Source organism: Lontra canadensis, unplaced genomic scaffold (genome assembly GCF_010015895.1).
Source record: "Lontra canadensis isolate GAN:19392208 unplaced genomic scaffold, GSC_riverotter_1.0 scaffold115, whole genome shotgun sequence".
NCBI lineage: Eukaryota > Metazoa > Chordata > Mammalia > Carnivora > Mustelidae > Lontra > Lontra canadensis.
In genome coordinates this window covers 4,407,552-4,423,555 of record NW_022631109.1, presented here as the reverse complement: position 1 = coordinate 4,423,555, position 16,004 = coordinate 4,407,552, and the positions used below count along the sequence as shown (strand labels likewise).

Sequence of the window (16,004 nt, the reverse complement as noted above, 5' to 3'; positions counted from 1 at the left end):
TCTCCAGTATGGAAAGGAGGCAGTTACTGCCGCCATTACTAGAAAATACCTTAACTGAGAGTGATCTCATTTACTCCTTACAGCTCTCCTGTGAAGTGGATACTGTCAACATCCCCATCTTACAGAGGAGGAAGCAAAGACTTCCGACGAAGGCAGTCGCTTAGCCGACATTACACAGCCAAAAAGGGGCAGAACTGGGATTCAAACTTGAATCTAAAGCAGGGTTCTCACTGGATCCCTGGGTGGCTCAGTCGTTTAGCACCTGCCTTTAGCTCAGGTCCTGATCCCAGGGTTCTGGTTTTGAGCCCCACATCAGGCTCCCTGCTCAGTGGAGAGCCTGTTTCTCCCTCTCCTACTTCCCCCTGCTTGTGTTCCCTCTCCCACTGTGTCTGTCAAATAAATGAATAAAATCTTTTAAAAAATAAATAAATAAATAAATAAAGCTGTGTTCTGGACCACTAATGGAATTGCTGCCAGGGCACCTTCCTGCCTTCTCCCTTTCCCTCCCACCCCCCTTTTCCAGCCCCAGAGACCTCCCCATTGCCACAGGCAGACTCCACAGCCCAGCTCTGTCCCGGAGAGAATCCAGAAGCCCTCTCCCACCATCCATGAGGATAACACGGGGAGAAATGGGAAGTGTTGGAATTGGAGTCAACGCAGTTGCCAAGGGCTGTCCACAAACTCTTGGGGCTGGGGGAGGGGACAGGCGGACAAATGAAACCCTAGAGGAGAACTCTGGAGGCCAGGACCCTGGAAGTTGGGGGAGGCAAGGAAAAAGAGTTAGGGGCTGTGCCCTCCCCACCCCGTGATGGGAGCAGAGTGAGGCCTGGTCATGAGGGAGTGTGGCTGTGCCAGTGGGTTTTGGGGATGGTGGGGAGCTGAGGGGAAATGGGGGTGGCCCGGAGCTGAACTCAAGGATCCCTAAAGGAGGAGAATCAGTCCTTTCCTGCCCCGATAAAAGCCTGCCCCTTTGCCTCTCCTGGTTCCAGCCTGGTTGTCTGGGTTATGGGAGGGGAAAACCACCCTCCCATGGATGGGAGTCAGAGAGTGGTCCCGGGAAGGGCATGTGGGCCTCTGCATTGCGGAGTGAAAGGTGCTTAGGGAGGAAGGGGTGAAGTGTAGGTCTGAGAAACAGAGAAGACTTTGGGGAAAGCCCTGCTTTGTCCCAAGAGGCCAGCTCTGCCCAGACTAGTGGAGTTTAACCTTTCTGGGGTTAGGGACTCCTCCGAGACTCTGCTGAAAGTTTTGACCCCTCTCCCCAGAGTCAGGAACACGTTGACAGACAGTGTAAGGGTGGCCTCAGATCCTTCTGGCCATCAACACTTCTTTCCCTCCATTGCTGAAACCTCCATCCTCCCATCAGAGAAATGGGTGCAACGTTCCCTGGAACTCAGGCTGAGGAGAGCAGATCCTCTCCTCCTGGCAAGCCCGTCAAGACTCGGAAGCTTCGTTTCTATCCCCTGTGAGGGGAGGGGGTATGTTTGGGCCTCTGTCTTCCCACAGCCAGTCTTTTCCAGCCACATTTTGATACTTTAAGAACTGCCTTCCAGGAAAGAAAGGACAGGGGAAAAAAAAAAAAAAAGGACAGGGGGCTTTAATCCAAACACCTGGCTGGGGGTTGGCTAATGACATTTGAGAAGTATTTGTAGATTTAAATTATCCACGTCCTCTCAGGCTGTAACCCATATTCAGGGGGTGCTCCCGCTGGGACCCCAAAGGAGCCTTCCGGTTCTAACAAGGTCCCCTCCGGATTGAGTGAGGATGAAGGAGGTCGCCCACCTCCCCAAAGAGTGCAGATCCCCCTCTCCGGAACTTTTTCCCTGGCCTGCCAGACCCCAGTTGGTCCAGCTCTGGCCCTGGGAGCTCTCTCCAGGCATGCTTGCGAGGGGAGGGCAGGAAAGCAGGCTACATCGCTGGGACTGCGCCTTCAGATGGGAACCCCAGCCCTGCACAGAGAAGTGGAGGTGGGGGGGCGGGGGCGCCGTGAGCACATCTGGGTGGGCAAATGTGTACATCCCCGCGGGTGCGGGCGGCAGGGTAGGTCCTTTGTAAAAGCCTCCAACCCTCCTGCTTTGTACTACTTTGACACCCAAGACAGAACTGTGTGTGAGCGTCGTGGAAGACTCTAGAACGCCTCGCTTACCGTTTACCCGGCCCCTTAGGAGCTCTCTCCATTCGCAGATTAATGCAGAAAGATATGCCTCTGAATGCAGGCTTCCTTCCACCACCCTTGCTCTCCGACCTTATTAAACATAGTGCAGGAGGCCGGGGAGGTAGCTGCCCTGGAAGGGCTCTCCCAGTGCCCAATTTCTGAGCGTTAACCCCGGGGATCGATGTGGGCGCTGGTGCATGGGAAAAGGCGAAGCACTGAAACTTGGGGTGTAGGGCCAGGCAAGGAGGAAGGGCAGGCTGGGACCTGGTCCCGCGCCCCTAAGACTAGGTCCTCCCTCGAGCTCAAAGCTCCTAGGCGACCCCACTCCTTCCGCAGGGCAGCTGGGTGCACTGGAGCATGAACCTGAAGTGTCCTGCACCCCCCCACCCCTCACCGTGGCCTCGGAGTGCCTGGAGAACCTCGGTAGGGCAAAGCCACCTTCCCCGTCTCCTTCCGACAGGGGACAGGGGGAGAGGCCGGCCAGAGGACAGTGCCAGTGGGGGAGCTGAGCCACGGTGCCTGGGGTGCCTGGGGTGTCGAAGAGTGGGGCGGGGTCTGGGAGGCTGGATGCAGGTGGGTCCCCGCATGTGGGGGCTGGCAATCACTCAAAGTCCCTGGTCCCGCTCACTGTTATCACGCATCCTCAGCACTGGAGAAGAGAAATCCTCTCTGAGCGCCCTGCAGGCCAGGCGGACAGGGAACCATTCGACCCGCAGGTCCCCAGAGATCTCTGAGAACCAGACATGCTTACTGAGATCTCTGACAACACAAAGTGATCAAGGGCAAGGTATGAAGTTAGATCTCCTGAGTCAGAATCCCAAGTCTTCTGCTTTGCTCATGGCGCTAAGCAATTGCTTCAGTTCTCTGGGCGTGGATGTTTTAATCAGTGTAAAAATAAGAATAATAGTACCACCATGGGGCTGTTGTGAGGACTGCAAAGATCTCAGTGTGCAGGAACTTACTTGTAACAATTGTCCAATACGTTGTTGCTAGTATGTTATTTCCAGAGTGTGAGACTCGTGCACAGGGCTCTGCAGGGCAGGGAGGGGGCTGTGCAAAATGTGTAAGATTTCTGCCCTCCCCAGTTTATATCCCGACCCTTCCTGCCCATTTCGCGGGTGTCCAAAATGGCCCTTCATCGGCCCCAAACTTCTGAGAAGTCTTTGTTGCCTCCTGCCCTTTACAGAAGGGCAACTCCGAGCCAAGGAATCCGCACTCCCGCTGAGTAAAAATGGGTAAAATCCCCATTTTACTCACGTTGCAATTCGAGGCTTGGGGCAGTCCAGAGAAGTCCTGTAGAAGATAAACCAATCTGCTCCCCTCCCCACTCCACCCCACCCAGTCACCGCCACCCCTGGGGCTAGAGCGCCCAAGCCCTGAGCTCCACTGTTCCTCCAGTAGGGGCAGGAATGCAATGCGGAGAGTTCAGAGCAAAAGGTATGGCTCCTGATCTGTCCTCTCTTTTGAAAGAAAAGTGCATCTGCTGTGCCTTTCCCCAACCAAGGACCTTCTACCCAGCTCAGTCCTACATGCCCCATCTCCAGAGTTCCAGCTCCGAACTACAGGGACTGGGCAGTGACTCCCCGCCCCTCTCCTCCCCCCCAGTGCTGGAGCACGCCCCCCTGCTTCGTCCGTTCATTTATTCACTCCTTCAGTCATTCATTCAACAGATATCACTGAGCAACACCCTGTGCCAGGCACTGTAGTTCCTACTGGGGGGACAGTAGCCATGAACTCACTTTCTAATAGAAAACAGACAATAAACCAAACCAAGTAGATCAACAAACGTGAAAATAATGACATATCAGCGTAGATACTACGGGGGAAAAAAATTAACAGGCAGATAGGACCAAGCAGTACCTACAGTAGTGAAGGAAGGTCTCCCATAGGAGGTGGCACTGAGCACTTGGCCTTGACAAAGAAAGGCTTTTCATTGGCACTTCCCTTTCCCCAGCTGTGTGGGGAGCCCTTAAAGGGGAAAGATGCTTCCAGCCCTCAGAGGAGGAATTGTGAACCAAAGAAAAAGGGGGATAACAGTACTGTGCCTGTCAGGGGATTCAGGGTTCAGGACCTAAATCAGGGGGACCCTGCTGAACCCCACTGTTCCTGGTACTTAGTGAAGGAACAGGAAATACAGAGATTGGAAAGCAGAGGCTGGGGCCAAAACGTGGCTTCCGTGCCCTTGGAGTTGCCAGAGGGCTGGTAACCTACCTATGCCAGAGAAGTGTGGGAAGTGAGTGGGAGTGGCTTGGCTTTCAGGAATGGACGGAGGGATGGTGGAGGGATGGAGGGATGGAGGGATGCAGGAATGGATGGATGGATGGGCTGCTGGATGAACAAATGATTGGATACACACAAATAGAAATAACCAGCTACACTTATTGGTGTTCTCTCCTGAAAGATGCATTTTGGGGGAAGGCACTTGGGAGAGGGGCTCATTGATGGTTTTCATGAGGCAAACATCACACCCACCATGTTCTCACGGGGTCACAGGCAAACCCACACACAGGCTCGTGCTTCCTCACCCGCAGCAAGCGCTCACTGTTTCTGAGTCCACCCATAAGATACAGCGTAGAAAGGGAGAATTCTGGCTCTCAGGATGGTTCCAAGGATTCAGGACCTCAGTGCATCAGAGGGGTTCCAGCAGAAGGCATCAAAGGCTGTGGCCACTTGGGTTTGAAATTCCCCCAGGTAGCTGGGGAAAGGCTGAATAATGTGGCACTAATAAAACAGGTAATGAAAGTGAGAGCAGGTAGGCAAGTGTGTAGCAGGACTTAGAGAGGTTTCTGGGGAATATTGCGTACTTACAACTACACCTGTCTTGCACCTATGCATTTTGATGCTTCTGGTCTCCCCCTCATGCCCAGACCTTCAACTGGAGGGGTGGGGGAGAAGTAGAGGGTTCGCTGCCACCACGGGGGTGTTTGTGGGCAGCTCCTGTGTGCATGGAACGGAGAGCACTCCTTGGCCAAGTTCGTTCCTAAGCCTCTGGACCACATGCCGTTTTCTTTCATTCATTCAACACATATTTTATGAGGACCTATCATGTGTCAAGTCCTAGAGTGAACAATACAGGCCTGGCCCCCGTTCTGAGAGAACTCTCCATCTTGGCAGTCCCTGAGAGGTCACAGACTCTTAATTTTGTTACTTAATTTCTGAAAAGGGGGAAGGATAAAGGAAACCAAAGACCCTTGGACTAGTACAGTAAGGGACAGTGGATAGAAACCTGGGTCCAACAGCTCCGGCTTTAATATTTTATTTCACAAATATTTCTGGGACACCAAGCATGGCAGACACTGTCCTCTAGGAACTTCTGACTAGCGAGGTCAGGATTCACACTGACCTGAGCAACCAAGACAAAAACGGTGTCCGAGATAGAGACTCAGCCAAAGGGAGCCCCAGATCCCACTGGGAGATATGGGAAGGCTTTCTGGAGGAAGGGTCCCTAGTTGGACCCCAACTCGTTAACAAGATAAAAGTGCAGGAATGAGATTGGAGAATTCCAGGTAGAGGAAACCGCTAGGCTGCTAGGCTACTAGGCTACGGTGCACAGGCAGAACTTGGCAAGCTCTGAGAACTGAAAGAAGTCGGCTGGACCGGAGTATTTGGGATGCTGGGAGGCTCATCCTCTTTTTACTATCTGAGCTTGGGAAATGCGATGGTTTCTTGGAGTTTCAGTCTGGCCATCTGCAAAATGGTAGGACAAGGTGAGTGATGTCACATTGTTGGGAGGTAGTAAGGGGAAGGTCCTGTGGATGGCTTCTGTCACAATAGGTCCTCAAAAAATAGAAGATGACTTATATCTGCATGGCTTGGGTCTGCGGGCCAGAGAGCTTGGATCCCATGGGCCGTGGGGGAGGGGTTCAGACCTGTGCACCCCGGCCTAGGTTTTCGGAATATCTTTATTAACGAGCACTTCAAGGTAAGCCTCGATGGAAACCAGATGTGAGATCCAGCAGTCGGCGGCAGAGCAAGGAACAGAGATACCAAGGGAGTGGGGTAGGGGTGAGGATTAGCCCGGTTGAGGTTGGGGGTAGAAGCACGACCCTCCAGGTATTTTTTCTTTGGGAGACCTTAGGTGCAGAAGATTGATTTCTGACCCACATCCCTGGGTTCATGGCGCTCAGGAGCTCTCTTCTTTTAGTTTGCCCCTTCACCTCTCACCCCATCCCCCCCTCCTTTGAGGTAAGTCCTCAACCCCCGGACTTTCCCTGCAGTTTATCAAAAGCTGCTCGAAGTGGTCTCCTTGGAACTGAATCATTCCCCAGTGGGAGACCCATTTCCTCTGCTCTGCTCTTTGCGTTTTCGCTGTCCCCAGTGCCATCCCAGAACCCAGGGAGGGACTAGCCCCAGTACCAGTTCCAAACCGGGGCCCCGCCAGGTGACCACACCTCTCTGAGCCTCCGTTTGTTCATCTAAAATTGGGGATCCCGGGGCGCCTGGGTGGCTCAGTGGGTTAAGCCGCTGCCTTCGGCTCAGGTCATGATCTCAGGGTCCTGGGATCGAGCCCCGCATCGGGCTCTCTGCTCAGCAGGGAGCCTGCTTCCTCCTTTCTCTCTGCCTGCCTCTCTGCCTGCTTGTGATCTCTGTCAAATAAATAAATAAAATCTTAAAAAAATAATAAAATAAAATTGGGGATCCCAACCTCCACCTGTCATCAGTTGTTGTGAGACAGAGCAATTGATGACCAACCCCAGGGAAAAGGCTAGACGCACCCTAAAATTCTCTCTTGCTCTGGTTGGTCCCAGCTCCCCGAGGCGCGCGCTGCCTAGGGAAACCACAACCCACGGGCTCCAAGCCATGGGTTTTACAGATGGAGACAGTGAATCTAGAGAGAGACGAGGCTGCTTCACCTTTAGCCCAAGCCATGAGCAGGTGACAGAGAAATGACGATGGGACGGGCTCAGCCAGCAGGTCTCCAAAATCCTGGCTCAGAACTCCAGGACCAAAAATCCCCTGGGCTGAGTGCAAAGGGGAGGAGAGCACAGCTCTGTCCCAGGACGGGAGGGAGGAGACCGAGCTCTAAGGCTTCTGTAACCTGGCCCATCATACAGTCCCCTCCACACCCTGCCCCAGCGCCCCTGTAGGGGAGGGAAATAGTTAATTGGACAGGAGAGTTGCCGAGCACTGGACTACCAGCGGCCGGGAGGTGTGTGCTAATTTCGTAGAGGAACGGAGAATGGGAAAGAGGGGTTCGAAGCAGAGAAAAAGGCACCCATGGGAAGGCCCAAAGCTGTGCCGACAAATTTAAAGGTCAGTGTCCCAAGGACTCGGCCTTATGGGGAGGCTAGCGAGCCTTCTGACTCTGAAAGTGAAAACCTGTTAGGTGTTTTTTGTTTCTTTTCTTTTCTCTTTTCTTCTCTCTCCCTCTTTTTTTTTTTTTTTTTTCCTTCTTTTAATCTGTCACTAGAGTTTTGCCTCCCCCCTCCCCAAGGCCAAAGCTGGGACCTGCCAATTCTCAGCCTAGTCTTCGCAGTCCTAGGATCGGGTCACCTCTCCCACCGGGCCTAGAATCGGAAAGGCCCTCGGGCGCCTCCGGGTTTAATCCCAAGCGCGCGGGTTAGTAGCATCTCCGTAAGAGAGAGGAGGGGAGGAGCAGGGGGTGTTAGGAGAGTAGAGAGGAGGGGTGGGAAGAAGGAGAGAAAGAAGGAGAGAGTTCAGGGGGGGGAAAAATTCACTCTCCCTCTCTTCTCACCCCCACTTGAAAATCTTAAGAGAGTTTGGGAGAGCTGGTCAACTTTCCGAAACATCTGAATCTTTTTACAGCCCTCCGTTCTTTCCCTGGGCCAGCTGTGGGGAGGGAGAAGGAAGAGAGAGGAGGAGGAGGGAGGAGAGAGAGACAGAGAGACACACACACACACAGAGAGAGAGAGAGAGAGAGAGAGACGAGAGACGAGAGGCGCGCGCGCGAGAGAAGTGCAGGGAGGAGGGAGAGCGAGCAGGCCGGCGCGGAGCGCAAGGCCACCGCCTCTTCGCCTCTCCAAACTCCCGGCCAAGGCGCGCGGTGGCGTCCTCGCGCTCTCGCTCGCGCCCCCGCCCGTCGCCCGCGCAGGCCAGGCATGAATGCTGAGACTTGTGTCTCTTACTGCGAGTCGCCGGCTGCTGCCATGGACGCCTACTACAGCCCGGTGTCGCAGAGCCGGGAGGGCTCATCGCCTTTTAGGGCATACCCCGGCGGCGATAAGTTCGGCACAACTTTCCTCTCGGCCGCCGCCAAAGGGCAGGGATTCGGAGACGCCAAGAGCCGGGCCCGCTACGGCGCGGGGCAGCAGGACCTGGCGGCACCCCTGGAGAGCGGCGCCGGGGCGCGGGGCTCCTTTAACAAGTTCCAGCCGCAGCCGCAGCCCCAGCCGCCGGCCCCGCAGCAGCCGCCGCAGCCGCAGCCGCAGCCGCCCGCGCAGCAACCGCATCTCTACTTGCAGCGCGGCGCTTGCAAGACTCCCCCGGACGGCAGCCTCAAACTCCAGGAAGGCAGCGGCGGCCACAACGCGGCCTTGCAGGTCCCCTGCTACGGTGAGTGCACGTGCGGGGCGCTCGCGCCGGGGCGCCCGGGGCCGGGGCTTCGGAGCCCTGGAAACCCGCTGGGCTGGCTGGAGGCCGGGCTCGGCGGGCCGGGTAGGCGCGGAGCCGAGCGGCGGGGGGCTCGGGGACGGAAGACGGGAACCGGCTGTTGCGAGGGCATCGTGGGATCCGTCCTGCCACCTCCATCTCCCCACTCCGAGGGCTCGGAGCGGTTTGGGCTGTTAAACCTGAGCCGGAGTTTGTTTGTCCCGGTCCTCGCCGGTTCCCCAGACCGCTCGCTTTGCGCGGCTCGCGGGGCCGCCTCCGAAGCGGATGCTTCGCCCGGCCAGCAGCAGCGTTGGCGCGGCGCTCTGGCGCGGGGGCTCCGGGGCTCCGGGGCTGCCGTGGCCTCGTTCCCCCGCAGGCCTGGAGGCTCCCCGGGCGACACTGCAGGTGGGAAGCGTCGCAGGTGCCGAGCCCGCCGGGAGCCCGAGCGCAGAAAGTCGGTTGAGTGCGCCCGGGATGCCGTGGATCAGGGACGCCCCAAGGGTGCGGGGCCGCAGACGCCTGGAGCCATCGAAGACCCGAGTTCGCGCCCCACCCCACACATCCCCCACAAGCCTGGCTCCCTCGGGGAGAGAGGCAGGCCGGCTGGCGTTCCGGGCGGGTCTCCTCCCGCGGACCTGGGAGGCGGCTGGCCTCGGAACAATGGTTTAGGACCAACCCGAAAGAAAGCAGGGAGCTGCAGAGTTATGGGCAGCGCAATGCTGGGGGAAGAGGGAAGCTTCTGTGTTCTGATTTGGGCCCACAGGGAACCTGAGGCCTAAATGACCTCCAAGCCCCCTTGAGCTCCCAGGCAGGAGGCAGGCCTGGGCCCCCAGAGCTTAGCAACCATGATGGAAGAAAGGGCAGCCTGAGGCCAGAGCGGCTCAGGAGCCTAGGCCTCCTTGCCCGCTGATTCGGGATTGACAAGCCCCAAGCTGGCAGCGAGAGCAACCCAGAGGGGAAGGAAAAATCTTCTCTGGGCTAGGAGCCCTGGATACACACACTCCCTGAGGCCTTGGCCTTCTGGGGGGGCTTGGAGATGAGCTGGTCCTGACACAGCAATGGCTTTGGCTTCGCTGGTCCAAGCTGGAGGGAGAGACACCAGGACTGTGGATAGATAAGGGACATGGTGGAGGCCTCCGTGGTTAGAATTTCCTTAGGAAAAGGGCCCATGGCAGACACTTTCCTATATTCCAGCTTGCTCCCGGAGGCTCAGAGCCTGTTCATTAGGTGGTCGTTGACACAAACATTTGCACAATCATACACTTGACTACACACAACCTCTTCCTCGTGAGCCAACATAGTCACTCACTAAACACACTCACTCATGGGGCCTCACACACAGTCACACACTCCCAAACCCACAGGACAGGACTGAGAGCAGACTGAGAAACATCCAGTGGCCTTTCCCCACTTCCTCCACCTTTCCTCTCCACCTTCCTGCTGGAATGACATCAGGCACTCAACTCAGATCACAGACATTCATGACTCCGCACAGGTGCTCCTTCCCCATGCGGCAGCAAGAGGTTGTCAGCCCCCGTCAGCAGTCAACACGCCCCTGCCTGCCAGGGCTCCCTCCTCCAGGCCTCCTCACCCCGGCCCCTCCTGGTCCCTGTCACCCCGACTACTAGGTGAGAGCAAGTCTCAGGCTGGGGGACCGGTGGAGGTCCACTGTGCAAAGCCAGGGGCCTCATAGGCTTTCTCTCCCACTATACTGGATTTTCACGTTTTAAAGAAATCCACTCGTGAGGCTTCTGAAGACGAAGAGACATTATATAAGAAGAGGTCCCAAACGGCTTCCAGCCTCTCGTTTGGCAGATGTCTTCAGGTGGTGGGGAGAGGAGAGGAAAGGGCTGGCCCCCTCTGGGCACCCTCTCAAAGCCCTGCTGGGCCCCTGCTCAGCAGCCTGACCCTTCCTCTAACCTGCATCAGCCCGTTAAGGAAGGGACTCCTCGGAAGCCCTTTTCCTCAGAGAGATAACTGCGTCAGTGGGTGGTAAGGGCCCCACCACCACCCCAAGCCAAGAAAGCAAAAGTCTAGTCTCCTCCAGGTTTCCACCAAAAGCCTCTGTGCAGTTGGGAACATGCGGGCACTCAATTCTGAGGACAGGACAGGCTGCTGCTGCTGCTCTGGGCAAAGCCATAAGCTGCAGATTGGGACAAAAGGTGGCCCAGAATCAGCCACAGGACCACCACTCCCTGGAGGCCTGAGATGGAGGCTCAGCTGGCAAACAACAGACAGCTGTTTATTCTCCTAGGAGCCCAGCTCCCCTGGCCAGGAGATTTCTGGCCCTTAAAGAAAGATTAGGCACATGAAGTCCAAGCTGAGAAACCAAGGCACCAAGAGGTAAGGCTGTGCCCTTTACAGAGGCAGCTGGGAGGCAGGCCCCTGGACTCGACTCTGTAGGCGGCCAGCAAGCAGGGAAACTGAGGCACACCCGGGTAGCTGTTCTCTCCCACACTTGGGGAGTGTGGAATCAAAAGGTAGTAAATGGGGTTCAAAGAAAAAGCCATGGGATGTTCCCAGGAGCTCGGGGAAAGGCCAAAGCAAACCAGGCCTCAGCCAGAGGCTCCTCCGCGGCTGCTGGCAGGCTGACCGCAGGTAACTTGGGCCTTGCAAATCTCCCTCTGGGCTCTTTTGGTCCCGGGGCCGGAAGCTCGGTTCTCCTTCGCAGTACTGCACCGGACGGGAGGCGAGGCTTCAGAGACCTTCTCTGGGACCTCAGCCCCAGGAGCCACTGCCCGCGCGTCCTAGCGGCCCTGGGTGCGGAAGAGCCGGCCTAGGGGGCTGCGCCAGGGCCACACCGAGAGGGCGCGCGGCGGAGAAGCCGCCTCCAGTCCCCGCGGCCGTCCTTCTCCCGCTCGGAGCTGCGGAAAGCAGAGGTGAGAAGTCTTCTCAGTCTGCAGGCGTCCCTACCCCTTCTTGGGCCTCCGTTTCCCTCTCTGTACTAAAAGGGCCAAGAGCTAGCCGAGTCCGCGGTCCCTCCGGGTGCCGGGGGTAACTGGGAGTTTACGAACGTGCACCCGCGGGTTCGCGCGTGCCGCAATCACCGCCTCGCCGGGCTCCGGGGCGCACTTCGGCTTTCCGAAGTCCTTGCTGGTCCCGGGCCCGAGGGCCCTAGACACGCCAGGTTGGAGAGCCAGCCGACGTTTCTCCGCGGCGCAGAGAGCCTCCTTCTCGCCAGAGTGAGGTCTCCCGCGCCTCGCCCCCGAACCCCGGGCGGCTACCCCGAGCTCCCGCCGCCGCTGCCCCAGGCCTCTGCCATGCGCCCCTGGAAGCTTCGGGGAGCAGCCCTGCTCCATCCTCTTTCGCTTTCGATTCGGTGCACGCAGGTTTTCGTTGCTAGCCGCTGACTACCTTGCGCCCCTCTCCCCAGCCCCAAAAGAAGCGCTCACAGCTCAGAGGTCGGGAGACGCGGGCCAGGCCTGAGACCCCTGAGGCGCCGCCGAGGGGTTGGTCCTGATTTGTCGAATTAGACGCAGTGTTTGAACGCTAAGGGCATTTATTTTCCCCCCGCACCGACACAATTTGCACACCACGAAACGTGTAAACTCCGCCCGGGTCCTATTCGAAGTTAGTCAAAGAACCGGCGTGTGGTTTTTCATAAGAGAAACCCAAAATAAGACGGCGAGAATCGGACAAGCAAGAAGCAGTTAAGAGGCGGTGGGTAATTGTAGGATGATGAGAGAAAACTCCAGCCTGGGAGCTGTGCCGTTGCCGACCCCGATCAATTTTGGGGGAGGAGGCAGAGCAGGAAAATGCTTTTAATGCTGTACTTTGTTAATTTCTAGAGCCGTCAGCGTTCTTGAGCCGTTGGCCTAAACACGGATGACCTTAAATAAAATTTAAAAAAACGAAGGCCTGGATTAAAGGTTGAGTATTTTAAATCAATCGATTTGCACAGTTTTCTTTATTATAATTTATGTACAGCGCAGTGCACAGCTAAGTGGAAAGTTCGAAGAACTGTCCCGCTGGGACAGCTACCAGCGGGATCACGATACAGGCATGTAATGTCCCTGAAAATCTCGGGGGGGGGGGGATTTTGGTGAGTTGTTTCAAGAAAATTTCAGAAGAGACTTCAGAAAGTTGGGGTCCGCACCCCCGTTGGTGACGGTGGTGTTTCTTGAGTAGGGTGACACCCGGTCATTTGCGCCACCCGGACTGGAAAACCAGAAACCTCGCGGCAGCAGCCGGCCGTCCCGGTTGGTTCAGGCTGCGCAAAGCAATCGCAGCCGAGGTAGGAAAACAAGCTAAAACACCGTGCATTACATTTCGTCAGAGTCCCTAAGGACTTTCGTTTTGGAGAACAGCTGGGCACACTTTTCCGGGGATGTTCCTTCCTCTGGGCCTCAGCCCCTTTCCTCCGTCCTGCAGCTCTGCGAGCCGCAGTGTTTAGGTGGAAAATTGAAATGCGAAATGGAAATATGGTGGCCTTTGCAGCAGTGGGAGTGCGGGGAGTTGGGCGTCCCACGCGCTCCGTGTGGGTGCGGGCTTCTCCTCCGGCCGGTGTGCCCGAAGCAGCAGGCGGGGAAAACTGCCCGGAGTGCCCGGAGGCTCCAAGGGCAGGGATCGGGAACTGCAAGCCGGGCTGGGTGGTGCTCGTTTTGCCCCAAGGAAAGGGGAGTAGGGAAGAGGGGTTGCGACACGGTGCTAGGTTAGAGAGAGCTCCCTGCGCCCTGAAGCCCGCACCCTGGACACCTCACCCCAGCCCCAATCCCCACCTAGGCCTGGGCACTGTTTTGGGTGGGGCAGTGAGAGCCTGGTTTTGCCTCTGGTCACAGCCTGCCAGGCGCCATCTGGCCATGTGCTCCCTAAGCTACGGGGTTCCCCGGGCTTTGCTGAAGTGACAAGGCGGGTCATCAGATTAGGAAACCAAAACAGCTCCATGCTGATACTGCTCAGTGAATTCAGAATTTAGGACGCCGCTTGTCCCCTTGCTCAGGGACCCTGGGCACCACACGCCTTTGTTGGGTCCGGATTAGACCAGTGAGAAGAGGCCCTTCTTCCGAACAGTGCTGTTTTGCGGAAAGAAGACACTCCTCTCTCCAGCCAGCAAGCCCTCCCAGCTGCAGGCTGGGGCTTCTCTAAGTTCACAGTTACTTGTGGCCCCCAGGGACCTCCCCCCCCCCCCCCCACTGGAGGCCCCCCCAGCCTTCTCTGGTCTACAGATGTGCAAGTGGGCCACACCCCCACCTCCTTGCAAGAATTCTCCTTACTCACCTGGCACAGGGGGACAAGGTAGCCTGGGTCAGCAAGTGCTCTGTTGCCTGACCGCCGTTCTCCCTAAAAAGGCTGACTCAGTGGTTGGATAGAAACCTGGGGACCCCAGAGCCTCCCACCCACCCACCCCTTCCACCCCAGGCCAGGGGCATTCCAAGGCCTTGCCAAAGACCTCTACTCTACCCCCATCCCACCCAGCAGGCACCACTAGCACCAAGGAGAAGAGGAAGGGGTGGAAAGGGAGCTGAGACTTGGCTGAGGGGTGGTTCAGGGGAGCCAAGCGCTGGGGACTAGGGTGGCGATGCTGAGCAGCAGGAGGTTTCAGATTTTAGCTCCAGAGGCAGTTGGGAGGGTCAGCACGGAGCTCCACTGCACCCGAAATGCCTTTTTGGAGAGGAGAGTTTTACTGGGAAATACCAGCAGAGAGAGAGAGTGTGTGTGTGTGTGTGTGTGTGTGTGTGTGTGTGTGTGTGTCTGAGAGAGAGAGAGAGAGAGAAACAGAGAGAGACAGAGAGAGAGAGAAAGAAAGAGAGAGAGAGAGACTGAGGCGCCACCACCCGCCAAGTACCTGTCTTTCCCAACGAGAGCGAGAGCTGCGTGTGCTTGAGTACGTAGGATCTGCTGGGCTCCCGCACTGCGGCGAGTTCCAGAAAGAGCGAGAGCTGCGCCCGCCCTTCGTTGGATTCTTAAAGCAGATTGCCTTAGCGTGGACTCTCGGTCCAAACGGGGGGCCGCGGAGCGTGGGCGTCTGCCCCAAGGCGCTTGCGGATGGGCTGCAGGCAACCCAGGCTGGGACAGAGCCGCTGGCTCTCCGTGCGCTCCGAGGGCCCTGGCAGAGAAGATTGGGAGGCTGCGTGCGGGAGGTTTGGGTGAGGCGCACGTGTGGGGCAGGGCCCACAAGCCGGTGTGGATCACAGCAGTTCTCCACCACGGGGTTCTCTACTCCCTGCATGGCCTTCTGAACGTGGCCCATCCCCTCTGGGTCTGAACTTGTGAAATGCGGGAGTTTGGACAATTTCCAAAGACTCTCTAGGGGTTTTTAGGATGGTACCAGTCTGGACACACCTTCACCCTGTTTCTCTGGCCTCCCCCCAAACTGGGGCTTACACACCCTTCTCTCCAGGAGAAATTGGATAGAGCAGACAGAAAAGTCTTCCCTAGAAGCAGAAACGGGTCTTGGGGTTTCCTGAGGTGAGCTAAGGAGGTACAGGGATAATGTGGGCAGCAGTTCCAGGATAAGTGGGCCGTGGCCCTAGAGGGCCTGGGTTAATGCAGGTTCTAGACTCCAGGCTTGGACTTAAACATGGAGAGGAGCCAACTCTGGAGAGTCTTGGTGCCCACAGATGACCAGGCTCTGGGCTGAGGCCTGGGGTTCCTGGCCCCTGTAGTCGACTCGTGTCCCCTGTCTCTGCTCAGGGTACCTATGTCCACACTTACTGAACCAGGCTTCCTCCTAGGAGAACAGAGTGCTTGCCGGCTAGTCTACAGCTTATGTCCTTCCGGATGGAGATCCATGGGCATAACAAATATTTACTGCTCAGTAGAAGGCTGAATGGAGAACCAATGTCTCGTTTTTATGGGGGCTTTTATGGGCACGAGTGCAGCGTGAACCCCGCGGGCATGTGTCCTGCCCGTGCTCACTGGGTCTGAGTCCTGCTGTCCTAACGTGTTTCCAGGTGTGGCCGTGGGTTCTAACTGGTGTGCACGCCTGGGTGGAAGACACACTTGCACCTGTTGTACCCCATGTAGCGGAGCTGCGTGCCTGTTAGGGGAGCACCTGTGCCAGTTAGGGACACCCCTGGGGCCTCCTGTGGCAGGCAGAGCCTCTGCCGCCAGAGCACTTGTGGGGAGACCATTACTAAGCATCCGTGCTCCACAGCCTGTGGCCTTCGCTGCCACGGGTCCCAGCTGCCCAGGAAAGCTGCCTGAGTGAGTGGCAGTCCCCACATAGAGCCCTAGAGTCTTCCAGCAGCTCTGGCCCGGTCCACGCAGCCCACCCACACCACAGAGAAGCCTCTTCCAACACTTAGCTCTCCAGTATACCCTCTATCCTGTGGAGCTCATTGCAGAAAAGAAACCATTGTGG

The 16,004-nt window shown here is 57.0% G+C and overlaps 1 protein-coding gene across 1 annotated transcript in view; it reads left to right on the top strand.

Annotated features, from left to right (window-relative positions):
• The first annotated feature begins 8,211 nt into the window (after positions 1–8,211).
• Positions 8,212–16,004, top strand: part of ALX4 (ALX homeobox 4) — a 39,126-nt gene continuing 31,333 nt past the window's right edge. Inside the window, exon 1 of the mRNA XM_032840691.1 lies at positions 8,212–8,665. Coding sequence (XP_032696582.1) covers positions 8,212–8,665 — 454 coding nt within the window. The remainder of the gene's footprint in view (positions 8,666–16,004) is intronic.